The sequence below is a fragment of the Coccidioides posadasii genome, chromosome 4 (genome assembly GCF_018416015.2).
Source record: "Coccidioides posadasii str. Silveira chromosome 4, complete sequence".
NCBI classification, from domain to species: Eukaryota; Fungi; Ascomycota; class Eurotiomycetes; order Onygenales; family Onygenaceae; genus Coccidioides; species Coccidioides posadasii.
In genome coordinates this window covers 1,406,772-1,423,654 of record NC_089410.1, presented here as the reverse complement: position 1 = coordinate 1,423,654, position 16,883 = coordinate 1,406,772, and the positions used below count along the sequence as shown (strand labels likewise).

Sequence of the window (16,883 nt, the reverse complement as noted above, 5' to 3'; positions counted from 1 at the left end):
GATCTTATCTTTCAAGCTATAAAATAACTATATATAGCTTGTATTACTTTAGTAGCTGATTATAGTGTTCAGATTTGGTGGAAGAATCAAAAGAATCTACTTAATAAGTATGAGAAACTTCAAAACTCTACTTTAAGAAAGATTTTAAAAGCTTTTAAAATTTCTTCAATATATACTATAAAGATTGAAGCTGCTATTTCTTCTGCCAAAGTAAGATTTAATAAACTATATAAAAACTATACTTATAGACTATTAAAAATATCAAAAGAATACATAATCAGAGAAAGAGTATCTTCTAGCTTTCCACCATATAATAATGATGTTGATCTTGATTGAAGAAGATTTTTAAACTGAAATCAATCAGAACTAAATAATAAATATGTTGAACAAACATCAACTAAAAGAAAAAGAAGAAAAATCAATAAACAAAAAAAGTATCCAAGTCAACTATTCATAGTTTGTTCAATAATTTCAAACATATTATCTTCTCTAAAAACAGAGAAAATCAAAGCAAAATAAAATGCATCTTGGTCTGAAAATCTAGCTAATTTAATAGATATTCAAATTGAAGAATCAGATAAGAAAATAGCTAAAGATAGTTATCTAAATAAAATTAAAAATTTAGACAATAGATCTTTAATTCTCTATTTAAATAGATCAAAAGCTGAAGAAAATCAATATACTGGTGCTGGTGTATACAATTTACAAGATAATATTAGATTTTTAAAGACTTTAATGCAGAACTGTTTGCTATAGATAAAGCATTTAAATTAGCAAGTTCTATCCCTGAGTTCCAATCAAGATCAATATCAGATATCTGGGTGTTTTCTGATAGCTATTTAGAGGCTTATAAATCAAGATCTTAATTCTGGCTTATATTATCTTCAACCTATAAGGAAAACTGCTAAGTATATCAGAAATCAGCAAATTAATCTACATCTTCATTAAATTCCTGCATATGTAAATATATATGAAAATAAAAAAGCTGATCTAGCAGCAAAAAAAGCTACAGAATTAAATCAAGTTTGTTCAGAGAGATATATATCTCTTACTTATATAAAAAAATAAATAAAAGAACAAGTAATAATAAAGTAGTATAAAGATCTTTTTAATAAAAAAAGCTCTACAAACCACTACTCTTAATTTAAAGTAAAGCTCAGATAGAAAGCATCTGCTCTTTCTATATCTAAGAAGATATGATCAATTATTTGCTAATTAAAGCTTGATCATGAATATTTCAGATCTTATCTAGTAGAATTATCTAACTATTTTTCCAACTTATGCTCTTTCTGTAATTATGTTGAAAATCTAAAGTATCTATTATTAAACTAAAAGAAGAAAAATTTAACAAGAGCTTAATATTTCTTAATTATCTTTAAATTTTATTTTTGAAAGTGAATTAGACCTAAAATAGCTAGTTTTATTTCTGAAATGTACTAGAATATCTATTAGATAGTAGCTTTTTCAAACATGTTAACTTTATTTCTTTAATTTGTATTACACTGATACAAGAATTTTGTTTTTCTTTGAAATTTATTTTATATACTATCTGTTATTTGACTTTTGTAGAGAAAAAACATCTTATATTGCCTTGAAATACTTTAATTCTTCTATTTTTCAGTTTCTACAATGTACACTAAATAAATTCTAACAGATAAGCTGCAAGATAGTCTTTATAATCACTGACCACATAAGACTATAATGAATAATAATAATAATAATAAAATAATAATAATAATCTTGACAGCTCTAGAAAGTAATACATGTGGATAAGATTACAATCAATACTATCAGAAAATAACAAATGATATTTACAAATAAAGTTCTTGAGAATTGCAAATTACTAGTTAAAGATTACAAGAAGAAAAAAAAAGATTAACAGCATACTTAACTTATACAGAGATTAACACTATACTTACTTCAAATGCTGGGACAACACTTTTCAGACCAGAGCAGATATCACATGTAGATATTAGTTAGCATAGTTAGCTTCTAGTTATAGTTCAGGAGATCTAACAGTCTCTATAATATGAATATCATCTTGCCACTTATTACAGATGTTAATTGTTTTTGGGCACTCATTCTTTAAGAAGAGCAATACAGTAGATTTCTGCTATAGTGAACCTCTATACAACAAATTCCCCTATATAATGGACAAAATCTCTTCCCAAATTTGAATCTCCCTACAAAATTCATTAATCTCTGATAAACTGAAATTTGCTAACCATTTTGAATATTTTATAGATAATTTGTTATAATAAGACCTAATACTGTACCAGACTACTATTTCAATTAAGCAAAAGAAGACTTTCTGAACTTATAAGCTGTAGTATTCAAGTCTCAGCAATAAAACTTTAAAGTAATGACTTGAGCAATACTATAATCAAATTATTACTTTATTTTCTGTCTTCAAGATTCTATTATTATATTATGATTATCTTGATCAGATTGTCTGGTGCTCAGAGCAGAAGCACTACTATTATAAGCACTAGTCTGAGCTTGAAATAGCTCTTTATATGTAAATTCAACAGACAGAGAATTACATCTCTACCTTAAAAGGGATAATTTAATATAAAGCAGAGATTTTTTTTGAAAGAATCTATTAGTTTATAAAGATTACAAAATGCTAGCATTTAGCAATAATTAACTTTACTAATTTCAGTTTTGCAAGTTCATCAAGAATTATATATAATATAGAAAAGCTGAAAGTACTGTAATAGCAGAGTAAGAAATAAGAGATATAAAGCAGCTTCTTTAATAGTATAATCTCAAAAACATCTTCAACTGTAATGAAACTAAGCTTTTTTAGAAGTTAATATCAAATCAAGAGCTTTGTATATACTCAATGCCTGGACAAAAAAGAGAGAAAATATAAATCACTGCTTATATATACTGCAATGCAGATAGATTAGAGAAACTGTTTATCTGATTTATTAATACAGCTAAATAATTATACATTTGTCATACTGCTAGTATTAAAATTAAGAATCTGTCACTCAAGTAGTGATTAAATAAGAAAGTCTAGATAACAGAATATATTATAAAGAAATAGCTTTGCTAATTTAATTCTTAAATAACAGACTGTAAAGTTATGTTTTTTATAAATAATTTCTCTGCATATGAGCTTGCATTTAAAAATATTCAGCAGAGTCTCTATCTCTTGCTGAATATTTTAATTATTTTACTTTCATTAAATGCAACAAGTAAATATCAATCACTAAATCAAGAGATGATTTATACATAAAAGTAATACTAGAAGCAGTAGTGAATTTGATATATACTTGAAAAATATAAGTCTGGCCAGAATTCTCTTATTACAGTCAATATTTTGATGACACTGTGCTGGAAAATTAAGATATAATATATAAACACATCTACAGTTTTAATTATTTACTGCTTTAACAAAGCTTTATTTCTCAAAAGATCTGTACAGTTGAATTCTGAGAATATGTTAGGTGAACTGGTTGTAGATCACATAGGTTTTCCCAGGATTAGAGGTACAAAAGAGCTAAGTAGGTACAATGCCTGTAACTGATGGGAGAGAGTTGTGTGTAAAATGTAGGAGTTCTCTTACTTGGAGACTGAACACTGGGGTTCCCATAATTCATGCAAATTGTGTGATTCTTATATATTCAGCATTGGGGTCATGTGAATACCTCTGAACATCCAACATTGTTCAATGCTTGGTTGGTCTAGATCTATGTTTGTAACATTATCCCCCCCCCCAGAGGCCTCAGACTTCAAGACATAGGGCTACTGAAGTGATTTTTCATACATTGTTGTAGCTCCCCTATCATTGGTGAAGCATCATAGATTCTTGGATGTGTAAGCTTCTGCATTACTCACTGCTTGTCTATATAGACATCCCACATGTGTATTGCTGCTGGTTGCAGTAGACATTCTTCATCATAGGACAGCAATTGTTTTATTACAAAAGTCCAGCATTTTGTCATGTACTCATTTCTTTGTTTGTTTGCTTGTCTGGTTACTATATTGTCTGTTGTCCATTGTTATGTTGTTTATCAACAAGTTGTGGGACTAGCAACCTTGGTGTGTTATGACAGGTATAAATAGAGAGTTCCTGGCCCTCTTCTTCATTCTCTTCATACTTCTTCATCTGTGATGCCTTCCTCTGTGACTGCGCCTTCTGTTGTGGTCCCATCTATTGTTGTACCAAATGTACCTGCAACTCTCAAGCCTCACTTGTCTATAGCCAGTTCACCACTGTCATGGCCACATCTCAGACACCCTTGCAGTACACCTTCTCACTATTAAATTCTTGATTTTATAGATGTGTTGTGATCTTTATATTTATTTTGTGTCATGTTTATCTTTCTTTCTGTACATAGGTTCATTTATCTTCTTGTAATTTCATCTTTTCTTTAGGTAATTCTTAAGAGTTTCTTGTGCATTTTCAAGATTTTCCTCAGGTTCCCACATTAATTCCTCAATAGAAAATTCTTTCCACTTCACTAGATAACATCTCTTGCAGTAGTGTGCTTTGTTGTCCAAGATTTCATCTACTTCCCACTCATGATGGTCATCTACCAGTACTGCAGGAGGATGTGTTGGTGTCTCACCCATTCTCATGCAGTACAGTTCCAATAATGAGACATGAAAAACATCATGAATTTGATAGCTTGGAGAGAGCTTCAGTCAATATGCATTATTTCCTATGGCCTCTATCACTGAGAAAGATCCATAGTACTTGTTGTCTAACTTCTTGCAAGAACATATTATTTATAGGTTTCTTGATGACAACATCACTTCATCACCAGATGCATACACTTTATCTTGATATCTTTGGTTATAGAACTGTACTTGATTCTCTTTTGCTTTCATCAAACATTCTACCAGACTATCTCTTAATATGGAGATCATTCTCAGTCTTCTGTCAGGCACTATCTGTATATTATTATTATTGTCAACCAACTTCTGAATCTTATCTGATCCTCTAGATTCAAAGCTGTACATTACTTTAAATAGAGACATGTGCATTACAGAGTATTCTGATCTGTTGTATGCAAATTCTGTATACACAAGCCACTTCTTCCAGTCATCTTGTCTATAGCTATAATAGATACAAAGATATTTCTTCAAAATCTTGTTCAGTGTCTCTGTTTGGCTGTCTATTTATGAATGGAATACTGTGCTAAGTTTTTATCTAACTTTCATGTGAAAATATAGCTCTGACCAGTATTCACTTGTGAAAACAGATTCCCAGTTCAAAATAATATTGTTTGGAAATTCAAAGTCTTTAAACACTCTTCTGAACAGAAGATTTGCTATCTCTAGTACATCAATCTTCTTTCTACATGCAAGAAAACATGCAAGCTTCATAAATCAATCCACAACAATCAGAACTGCATTATATGAATTTCTCTTCTCTTCACTCAGAGAAAGATTCATTATAAAGTTCATGGATATTGAACACCAGAGATTACTGAGTGTTGGCAATGATGCAAGCAATCTATATAGTTTGTGTATTGGAGTCTTCTCTTATTAACAGGTTTGGCATTCACATATGTACATCTGGATATCTTGTCTTATTAATTGATAATTATATTTTCACCAGAGCAAGATAAACATCTTCACCATGTCAAAGTGATCTGTAAATAAATTATTGTGGTGGACTTATAGTAGTTCCTGTCTTAGAGCCAGATTATTAGAGATGTAGATTCTGCTGCTCTTTATCAAAAGATCTCATTTATCTATTTTCCACTCTGACTGCTGAGATTCTATCTTAGTGAATCTTGCTTATACAGAGAGATCATCTCTCTGTACTTCTAGCAGCAGATTCAATACACTTACAGTTGATTTATTATAGATCTTTTTATTTTTCATCACCATATTCATATATACACAGGGAATTCAGGATCTTCTGTAATTTCTTTATTAAGCCTCCCCAGCATCTTTGGCTGGTGCTCTCTGAACTGACTCAATTATCTTGGTGCCACCAGATCTTCTCTGTGCCACCTCTACTTCACTGCTTTGGACAGCACAAGCAGCACATACTTGAATACCTTCTTCATTAAAGAAAGTTTCTTCAAATAAGTCCCACTCTGAAACACCATCCACATAATATTATTTAAGTATATATATTGGCAGACCAATGTCTTCTTCTAGTTTGATATAATCTGGTCTTTATGATAATGTATTGGCTGAATTATGCTTCCCAGAGTGGTAGAGAATCTCAAAGTTATATATCTCAAGAATCTCTATCCATCTTACATGTCATTATTGTGCCATCTTGTTCATAAACTTCATAAATGAACAAAGATTTGCATGATTCATAATAATCTCTACAGAATACTTCATTTCTTCTAAGTACTGCTATCAATAAACAAACATTCAGACAATGGCCAATATCTTCTTATCCAGCATATCATAGACTCATTAAGTCTGGTCAAACTTGAATGACCAGTAGACAACTGGATGCCACTCATCTTCAAACAGCTGTAGTAATATCATATCTGCAGCATGTTCCAAAGCATCTATCTCCAGACATATTCTATATTCTGAATTATAGTATCAGATAACAGGCTCTCTGGAGAAGACTGTCTGCAACTCACAAAATACTTCTCTGACAGCAGATATCAGAAGAAAAGATTCTTTCTTTCTTTTCTTTTCACTGTTCTTTAAGAGATCTGTCAACAGCATCACAATAATCAAGTACTTTCATATAAATCTCCAATAGAAGTTCACAAAACCCAGAAATATCTGGATATCATGAAAACTTCATGATAAGAGCCACTTCATGATTATCTGTACTCACTTTAGGTCCATCTTAATATCTTCATTATTAATAATATATCTGAGGTATGAGATTGTTTGCCTTTTGAAAGTGCACTTAGCAAGCTTTGCAAACAACTGATATTCTCTTAGACACTCTATAACTAGTCTAACATGTTTCTTGTGCTCTCTCTCTAAGACTGAGAAAATAAGAATATCATCTAGGTAAACTACACAGCATACATTAACCAGGCCTGCCAGTACTCTATTAATATAGAACTGGAAGGTCACTGGTGTATTTAACAATCTGAAAGATATGACAAGATACTTAAAACTCTCAAACTTTGTACAAAACATGGTCTTTCATTCATCTTCTTCTTTGATTCTAATTCAGTGATAGGCATTATATAGATCTATCTTGAAAAAGTAGCATGCTCCCATCAACCAGCTTAACATCTTATCTATCAACAGCAAGAGGTAACAGTTCTTCACTGTGATTGCATTAAGATCACAATAATTAATACAAAGTCTGAGTTCTTCATCAGCTTTGAGTGTAAATAATACTGAAGCTTCTGCTGGACTTCATGATAAATATATTCAACTCTTGCATAACTTGTTCTTGATGTACTCTTATAGAATCTCTGTCTGCTTGAGTGATAGTCTATAGATTAGCATGTACAGAGGCTTGTGGCTATTTTTAAGAACAATCAGATGACTGATCTTCATTAATTCCAGTAACTCTGCTACTTTTTCTTCTGAGAAAATATCTTTATAGTCCCTCAACCACTCAGGCACTTCTGTTAGAACTTGATTGTTATCTGATGTAAAAATAACATAAGAGGGTTCATTCTTGATATATACTGCTTAGAGAAATCTATCTGCATTCAGAAGTTTCACTATTTTCTCTGAAAGTCAGTAACATCATGTCTTGTTCTTTCAGTCTATATCTGGGTTGAAATCTTCTAACTATGATATGCCTAGAACTATATTCACATCAATCATGTCAATTATCACAAATGTATGTTTTACCATCTTTGTGATCCCCATAAAGTCCATTATAGTGAGTTAAGTCTTGTAGATGCCATACCAATCAGCCTTAGCTCTATTTAACATCTCAATGACTCTCATAAGCATCTCTGGTTAATTCCAGTCCAATTGGGATGCCAGTTTGTAGAAGATACTGTCCACTGTGATACCTGAGTTCAACAGTGCAGCTTGCTTCATAAGACCACCTGACAGTATAGTCAGTATGGCTGACAGGCACATACTGTGCCTGCTTGCCTTCTCTATTAAGTTAACATTCTGTCTTTTTAATGTTTGATCTGGGTCTTGCATGAGCTTTGCAGTTCTAGTCTTTGCTCAATTCTCATTCTTTTCATCTGTCTGCTGAGACTTGTTGAAGCTGTTTATACAGAACTTTGCTCTATAATCTGATTGGCCATATCTTAGATAGAGCTCTTCATTCATTTATTGTTTGTGTTTCTCTTCTGATATTTTTGGAAGTGGTTTCACTAGTATCTTCTTCATTTATGGATAATCTTCTTTATTGTCTTATTAAGATGCATCTTTCTCTTGAGAGATTGAGATTTTTCATTTCTTCTTATTTTGATTCTTGTCTCACTGACTTTACTTCTTCTTTTCTAGAATGAACTTAATAAGCATCACTTGTTCTTGTAATTCTGCAACTGTTTTTAGTTGGTGTTGCAGTTTATCTAGTTCAGCTCAGATGATTGGTCTGAGCTTCATCTATAGAAAGAATACACAAAAGAATTTATCTGATAAACTATTCAGATTCTGTTCAAGTTCAGCAATGTACATAAAAAACAAGAGTATGGGTTGATTCTCTTATTAGACAGCATTATGATAATGCTGTATTATGCCTCAACTACAAGTTATCTCAGATTCAACATCATTCTTACACCACATCTCAAATTTATTTCATGACATGAGTAGTTGTTCTCTCTCTATTCCCAACATCTGCTAATGCATCTGAGATTTGTCACAAAAATAGCTGGACATCCAATCAATTCTAACCACATCTAGTGTCTTTTATAATGATTTTCTCAGATAAAACTGCTGTCTTATTAAAGCTAATCACAATTTGCACTTATCAAGTGATTTGCCATAGTAGTAAGATACTTTTAGTGACTTCATATTATCAAAATCATCTGACTCCTCTATCAGTCTTGTGTGTAAGAGGAACTCTAAAGAAAAATTATCATTTATTATTCTCTGTTCATATTCTATCTGCTTCTGCAGCCTGTATATCTTATTTTGTTCATATATATTTGCTAGATTCTTTTGCAGATGTATTTTCTTTTCTTTAAAGATCTTCTCTCTTTGGGTTTCATTCAATGTATTAAGAGATATATCTCTGTTGTCTGTATCATCTACTGATGTCTTACTGATAATGGCTCTACTGCTACTAGCACCTTCATCAATGTTCATCTTCTCCACATTAATGTCTATCTCTGTCAGGTCCATAATGTGGGGTGTTATTGTGGTTCATCTTGTAAGTCTTGATGATATTGTACTAACTTAGATAATTGTATGTCAGAGCATTCAGAATATTAGGTGAACTAGTTATAGGTCACATAGGTTTTCCCAGAATTAGAGGTATGAAAGAGCTAAGTAGATACAATGCCTGCAACTGATGGAAGAGAGTCATGTGTAAAACATAGAGATTCTCTCACTTGAAGACTGAATGCTGGGGTTCCCACAATCTATGCAAATCATGTAATTCTTATATGTTCAGTGTTGGGGTCATGTGAATACCCCTGAATGTCCAACATCATCTGATGCTTGGTTGGTCTAGATCTATGTTTGTAACAGAATAATTTAATTATAAGGATTACCAGCAAGTTTTAAAAACTCTGTCTTCTCTCAGTAATTCAAAATCTGATGAATATTCAGTACTTTCTTAATTTAGCAGATAAAGTAGTAGAGGATTTTTCTAAGACTATTGAGCAGCATATTATTGCACTGCTAGATCCAGCAGATAAGAGTGAAGAGAATGAGAATTTAGCTACAGAAATGCTCTTACTGATTACATCTTTAGAGACTTTAGATCTAGTTAAACAGCTCCAGCTGTATAAAGAGCAGCAAAATCAGAGAGATCAACAGATAATTCAGCAGCTCAACAGCTACAAGAGCAAAATAGCAGCAAGAAGACTTTAAACTCAGTAGCAGCAAGATATTTGTGCCTATTTTCAATGCGCACCCCCTATATAGTGAATTCCCCTATATAACAAATCAAATAAGCTTCCAAATTTAAATCGCTATAGCGGGGATCTACTTACAAGTCATGTGAGTATTCAGCCCGACAATAATCCAGTGAGGCCAAAGATAACGGATGCTCCAAGGGCACACTCCGTACTCCGTACAGCACCGTAAAATCAGGCCCAGGGGACCGATCCCTAGACGTGCTAGGAGGCTCAGCCGGACATTAGATCGTGAACTTGAAAGGATGCATGTAATATAGATGCTGCGCTAGCCTCTTAAAGGCTAGCGCAATCCCGCATAGCTGCCCAATAGGCGGCTGGGACGGTGTATGACTAAAACCAAACCAAACCAAACCATAACAGATGCTCCATACGGTAAGGTAGTTCACCACTAAATGAGCCACACCACTAAACAAGCCAAATTTTGCCAAATGCTTCATGCAACAAATTTATTAAATATCTCAACAACCAGATCTTTATTATTAAATAGCTATTAAATATTAAATAAATGTATTCTTTAAAGCATAGAAATTAGTATAGTTAGGAAAATAAATAGGTGGATGACCTAATATTACAGCCAGAGCAAGAGATTCAGGGGATAGATAGAAAAGAATTCAAAGAAATATCAACAGTAGATTTCTCAGCTAGAGAGTCTAATACTTTACTAGAGATGCTTGTAGAGCTCTTACTTTCTCTTTTGAAAGATTGTATAGACTTTCTGTAATAAGACTCTTTAGTAGAGAAGTTCTTTCAATAGTACTTTAAAGCTAGTGCTTAAAGCTCTGACTGCCAGTATTTATTAGTATGTTCAACTGTCTGTTTTTTCTTCTTTACTAGTTATAAAGTCTTCTTCTTCTCACAAGCAATATATTATATCTTTCTTTATCTAGTATATTTAATTTTTTTGATCTCTTGTTGCTTTTAGATTTTTTTATAAGTATTCTTCTGTTTAATCTGTTTTTTTTCAATATTTCTAGCAGTCTGCTTCTTTTAAAGCTCTTGTTAAAGTTTTGTCTCTTGTATTTAAGTAATTTTATCAGCTTTTTCAGTCTCTATTTCATTCAGGCACTTGTGTGTCTTAAGAACTTTTATTAAAGATCAGAACTGTGCTTGACTAGAATTATCTTTATTAAGTAAATCTAGAGACTTGTCTTGCTTGTGATGTTGCTTTTCCATCACTAGAGTTAATCTTAGCTGCTGATTCTTATGTTCCAGCAGTTTATTATAAAGAGCAAACTACTTACTAACTTGAATAACTTATCTAATGCTCTGTGAATTTAGACTGTGCTAAAGATATATACTCTTGATCTCTTATTAAAGTTGGTGCATATTGCTAGAAATAAAAGATTTAACTAATAATATAGAGGCTTGAGCAGTTTCAAATCAGTATAATTAATATTAAGAATCCAGAGAGTTAATTTCAATCTTTACAAAGTCAGTAAGTATATTTTCAACTGTTAAAGTCTTCTTTTAAGTTATATTAAATAATCTTCAGAAATCTCTTTTTGTTATTTGAATATAGCTTATTTCTTGATATAGTAGTGCTTCCAGCTTATTAAAATATGTCTTGCTCAGTGGCTTAAAGATTTCAACATCAAGAGATTACAAATAGTGAATTGAATGTGGTGGAAGAATTATAAGAAGAATCTTTTTATAGTCAGCATATTTAATAAATTTCATATTTATATAGAAGAAATAGCCATCTAGTAGAAGCAAATATTTTTCTCAATTAGCTTGTTTCTTAGTATGCTAATTGAAAATCTATTTTAACTACTTCAGTCTATATTTATTATTGCTTCAATTATTTGTTAAAGCTGTAAAGTAGATCTATTTACTTTTATTATAATTATCTAGTCATGTATTTTGAAGATCTTGTAATTTGTTCTGGTAAATAAGAGCTGAAGATAGTATAATTTCTTCAGCAGAGACTAAGCAGAGTAATAAGAGAAATTTCTGACTACTATTCTGAGTAATGATATTCTTTCCAGCTTGTAAAGCTTTAATAGAAACTAATTACTTTAAGATATGACAGAAGTCTAAAAGAAATTCTTTTTTATTAAAGTTGTAGATATTTAAGAGCTTAAGATTATATTAATTAATTTTCTGCTTTAACTATTTCATAAGTAGTAGTTAAATAATTAGCTAGCATCAACAACTGTAATTACAAGTAATTAAATAAATTATTAAATTACAAGTATATAGAAGTGCTTAAAGTACTGATAGTTATCTACTATTTGTCTATTTTAATTAATTACTTTAAGATAAATGTATTTAATCTTATTATTATACTACTTGCAAAATTAATTAATTTAGTTAATCTTAACATTCTCTTCTGTTATCTCTTGTACAATATTTTATAGAATCTGAGATGTAATAACAAGATCATAACTAGAGAGCTTGTTTATATAATTCAGAAGCTCTGTCTTCTGTATATTAGAGAGCTTTTTCTTATATTAGAAGATTATTTTATTCTGAGCAAGTTGCAAGTCTTTATACTATTAGTACAGAGTCTCTCAGTTAACTAAGTACTTTCTTATAATTACAGTATAATTTAAGATCTCTTGTGATTCAAGATCTTTAATTACAAGTCTAATTGAGATATTGTTGACCATATTATCACATATTGAATGTTGAACATTGGAGGAATTTTGGTGGTGGAAGATTTGGCTTGTTTAGTGGTGTGGCTTGCTTAGTGGTGAACTACCTTACAGAGTAGAGCAAGCAGCCATTCAACCCCGCCATCACCCCACTTCCAGGATTTCATGGTCAATGTACTTGGTAATTTAAGAAAAGGCTGATGGATATTTAAACACTAAAGGACCCATAACTTCAGGAAACACGGTTCCTTCCACTTCCAATTCTGAGAACTCCAATCGAGGTTATATTTGCTGTAATACCTAGCAAAAGAGTGCCCAGATTCCACAAAAATGTCCTTATCAAACAAATTAGCTATCACTGACATTGACCTTCACGGAAAGCGTGTTCTGATTCGAGTGCGTGCAACCCCAACTCTGCTAACGGCTGTTCATAAACAGTACCATCACCAATTATCTAACAGCATTTGTAACTTAGGTTGATTTTAATGTGCCATTGGACTCGCACAACAATATCACAAATAACCAACGGATTGTCGGCGCATTGCCCACCATCAAATATGCCATTAACCATGGGGCCAAATCTATTATTTTGATGTCTCACCTTGGTCGACCGGATGGAAGACCGAATGGCAAATATAGTCTGGCACCAGTTGCACCTGAGTTGGAAAAGCTCCTTGGCACGCCAGTCAAATTTGTACATGAATGCGTCGGCAGGGAAGTTGAAGAAACCGTTTCCAGTGCAAATAACGGACAAGTTATCCTACTGGAAAACCTCCGCTTTCATCCGGAAGAGGAAGGGAGCTACAAAGATCAAGAGGGGAAAAAGGTTAAGGCTGATAAAAACAAAGTCGAAGAGTTTCGCAAGGCATTGACTGCATTGGGAGACGTGTACATCAGTAGGTACACCCACATGCAGAGGGAAAAGCTTAGTGAGCTAAACCGTTGAAAATCCAGACGATGCTTTCGGGACAGCCCACCGAGCGCATAGTTCTATGGTTGGAATCAACCTACCAGAAAAAGCGTCAGGTTTTCTGGTCAAGAAAGAACTTGAATATTTCGCGAAAGTCCTGGAAAATCCACAGCGTCCCTTCTTGGCAATTCTTGGAGGCGCTAAAGTTTCGGACAAAATCCAATTGATCGACAACCTCCTCAGCAAAGTAAACAGCCTTATTATTTGCGGCGGGATGGCATTTACCTTCAAAAAGGTTCTCGACAACATGAAGATTGGGAACAGTCTATTTGACGAGTCTGGCAGTAAGACTGTTAACCAGATCATGGAGAAGGCGAAGCAAAACAACGTGGAGGTTGTCCTCCCTGTGGACTTTGTCACTGGCGATAAGTTTGCTGCTGATGCTAAGGTTGGCTATGCCACTGATGCCGATGGTATTCCGGAAGGATGGATGGGTCTCGATTGCGGTGAAAAGAGTGTGGAGCTATTCAAAGCGGCGATCAATGAAGCCAAGACCATTCTTTGGAACGGTCCTCCTGGTGTATTCGAAATGGACTCGTTCGCCAATGCGACCAAAAAGACACTCGATGCTACTGTGGCTAGCGCGCAAGAGGGTAAGGTAGTCATCATTGGTGGTGGAGACACCGCCACCGTCGCAGCGAAGTACGGTGTTGAAAACAAATTAAGTCATGTCTCAACTGGCGGAGGAGCATCGTTGGAACTTCTCGAAGGCAAAGAACTGCCTGGGGTTTCTGCTCTGTCAAGTAAATGAGTTTGCTTATTTTCTAGCTTCTAAAGTCTAAGTTTCATGTCCCAAAGGAAATGATTCGGGACTTCGTGGCCGAAACGGAATGACTGAAGACCAGACTTTAGGCTTGCCGACCGAATATTCGCAGTTCTGTACAGAAATCCCTTTGACTTTTAATTTCGCATTATCAAATTTTTCGCGTGAGAACTCCCATGGATAACACAAAATGATGGGTGTTTGTTACATGCCATGCAGTGACTCTTGTGGACTCTTGTGTTATGAAACACGCAGGAGAATATTGCAAATCTATCTCTCAAATAGATCTCACATTTGTCCTTTCAAATTAAGTGAAGCTATGACGTGGAAGATGTCGGCACAGTTAAAAAATATTCTTAGTAGAGGGGTTATTTTCCATGTTTGAAACCCAGCTTTAGGCCTTTTAGTCCTTTTGACTTCATGTCGAAGCGCATTGTCTCCAAGGTATACAGAGTGCTACATAGGCATATCCACTCCCGCGAATCGCATTGACTGGTTATGTATTTCTCATTGCTGTTTCATAGCTTCCACTTTCTTCAATTCTTCCCTGGATTAAAAACTTGTTAGTTTCAGACTGGAAAGATTTCTGTTACAGTGCTGGGCTTTTCTCATTTGTTCAAGCAACACTCACTTCAATTGTCTAGAGAATTCCTCATTGCTATCATCGTCATCCCAGCTTTCCTCCCACAGATGATCATTGTTTGTTCCCGCTGGGCCAAGTGCCTCGGCATCTTCTTGAGGCCAATCTAGAAGAAACGGAAATTAGCCTGTCAACAAGGCTAACCAAGGGTCATGGGAGTTTAACGAGCTGCAACAGCAATTTACCTTCAACAGGAAAATCCTCGAACTCATCATCTTCTTCCAGAGCAGTTGTTGGCTTCTGGGCTTGGGATGAAATCTCGCCGTGACGTTGGATGCCAGTCTGGGACTGAAGAGTAGTGGGCTGGCTTGACATAATGAAGCCGAGTTTTTGAGCCCTTTTGGTGCCTTCTCAGAAATAGAAGAACGAGGCAACTGATTGGAAACACCCAGAATGTCGATTAAGCTTGTTGAATTGCTTCCGGGCAACAGGCAACAATCACATGATAACTATCTTGGCAAGCACAAGTGACACCAAGAATGGACAACAGAAATTCAAGTGCCAACCAGTTGTATAATATTTCAATCAACAATCGCCAGAAATTTATATCTTATGCTAATACTGGTGCTCTGTGAACTGGATGGAATAGCATATATGGATTTCTATGGAAAAATTCAGAGCTGTGAAAATAGCCCTATCCCCTCGTCCGGCCGCCAGGCAAAATTAGCGTAGAAATTAGCGTGTACAGTAGCGTATTTAATACTGGAATTCTATTGGAGGCTGGTGTATTTGGCGGTAATCTGTAATTTATTCACTCTAAGCCTATTTTGGTTATATTAGAATTCTATTTGTAGAATGGAACTCTTCCCAGCAATGTCTCTTGAGGCAGAGAGCTACTATACAAACTGAGCAACCACACAGTGATCTAGAGACCCAGCCTTTCTTCATTTGACCTTGTTGCTTTTTATACTGACACCAGGCACAAACTATCATAGCTGACAATATAGTTCATAAATGAATAAGATCTGTATTTGATTATTGCAGTGGTAAAAAGTCAGCAGATTTGAAAAAAGTCTTATAGAGTTGTTTACAGAATGCTATATGCCCAATCAGCCTAGTAGTAAAGCAAGAACAAGATAGCTGGTAAAGTATATAAGTATTGATTATTGCATGGTCAAGCAGCCACTAGAGAATTGACAGCCAGGTCCTATACTCAGTGCAATGGGTCTTACAAGATTCTCTATACTGATTTGCTATATCAATCCCATCTATATAATGGTTATAGTCATTAATGAGAGCTGGTATCTCAAGCTCTTTAATAGGGTCATCACTAAAGATTCACCAGATCTGAGGCTTATTTGTAAAGATAATTCTAGATTTCTTTCACTTTCAGATAATGAAGATATTCAGAGAATGAATAGTTGACAGTGCAAGTACTATATTATTGTCTTTCCAGACTAGACAGAGGATCTTATTCTCAGATTGATAGCATAGAGTATTGTAAAGAATCTTTGCTAAGCTACCATACTTCTTGAGCTCTTAAAGAATAGTAGATAATTTGCCTGGTCATGTAGTCCCACAAGCTTTATATTCTTGCTCTTATAGATAGCTGAATAAAGTAATTGACAAGAAGTAGTTGTCTATATAAATTAAGTAGCTAGTGACATTCTTTGAATAAATATTTTCAAGCTCAGGCAAGGGGCATAATAGTGAATTGAGTGAAATAGTAAGAAGTCACTTAATTAACTCCACTACTAGAGATTCAGTCTTGGTCAACTCCAGGTACTGTAGTATATGCAAAATGTTCAATTGATAACTACTTATGCAAAAGATTCAAAAATAGCTTTGTTCTGCTAAGCCAAAGATCTTATATCTTTGCTTGATTGACTTGTTGAGCATTTTAACTGTGTGCTTACTGTGGCCAAAGCACCAAATCATTATCTTATTAATTAAAAGAGTTGAGCCTGGTTGGTAGTAGCATCTACATACAGCATGGAAATTTGATAGTAGGGGTTTTAAT

At 33.8% G+C, this 16,883-nt stretch overlaps 2 protein-coding genes across 2 annotated transcripts; one reads left to right on the top strand and one right to left on the bottom strand.

The window, feature by feature from the left end:
* Window positions 1–12,735: 12,735 nt before the first annotated feature.
* Window positions 12,736–14,271, top strand: PGK1 (phosphoglycerate kinase; the record flags this gene model as incomplete). The annotated part of the gene is made up of 3 exons (XM_003072180.2): window positions 12,736–12,946; window positions 13,026–13,446; window positions 13,505–14,271. Exons 1-3 carry the CDS (start codon window positions 12,881–12,883, stop codon window positions 14,269–14,271), a joined length of 1,254 nt encoding a protein of 417 aa, XP_003072226.1. The 5' UTR covers window positions 12,736–12,880.
* Window positions 14,272–14,372: 101 nt separating this feature from the next.
* SEM1 (26S proteasome complex subunit) lies at window positions 14,373–15,500 on the bottom strand. The gene is made up of 3 exons (XM_066125517.1): window positions 15,109–15,500; window positions 14,915–15,029; window positions 14,373–14,830 (listed from the first exon to the last, which is right to left on the bottom strand). Exons 1-3 carry the CDS (start codon window positions 15,236–15,238, stop codon window positions 14,791–14,793), a joined length of 285 nt encoding a protein of 94 aa, XP_065981600.1. The 5' UTR covers window positions 15,239–15,500; the 3' UTR covers window positions 14,373–14,790.
* Window positions 15,501–16,883: the final 1,383 nt, after the last annotated feature.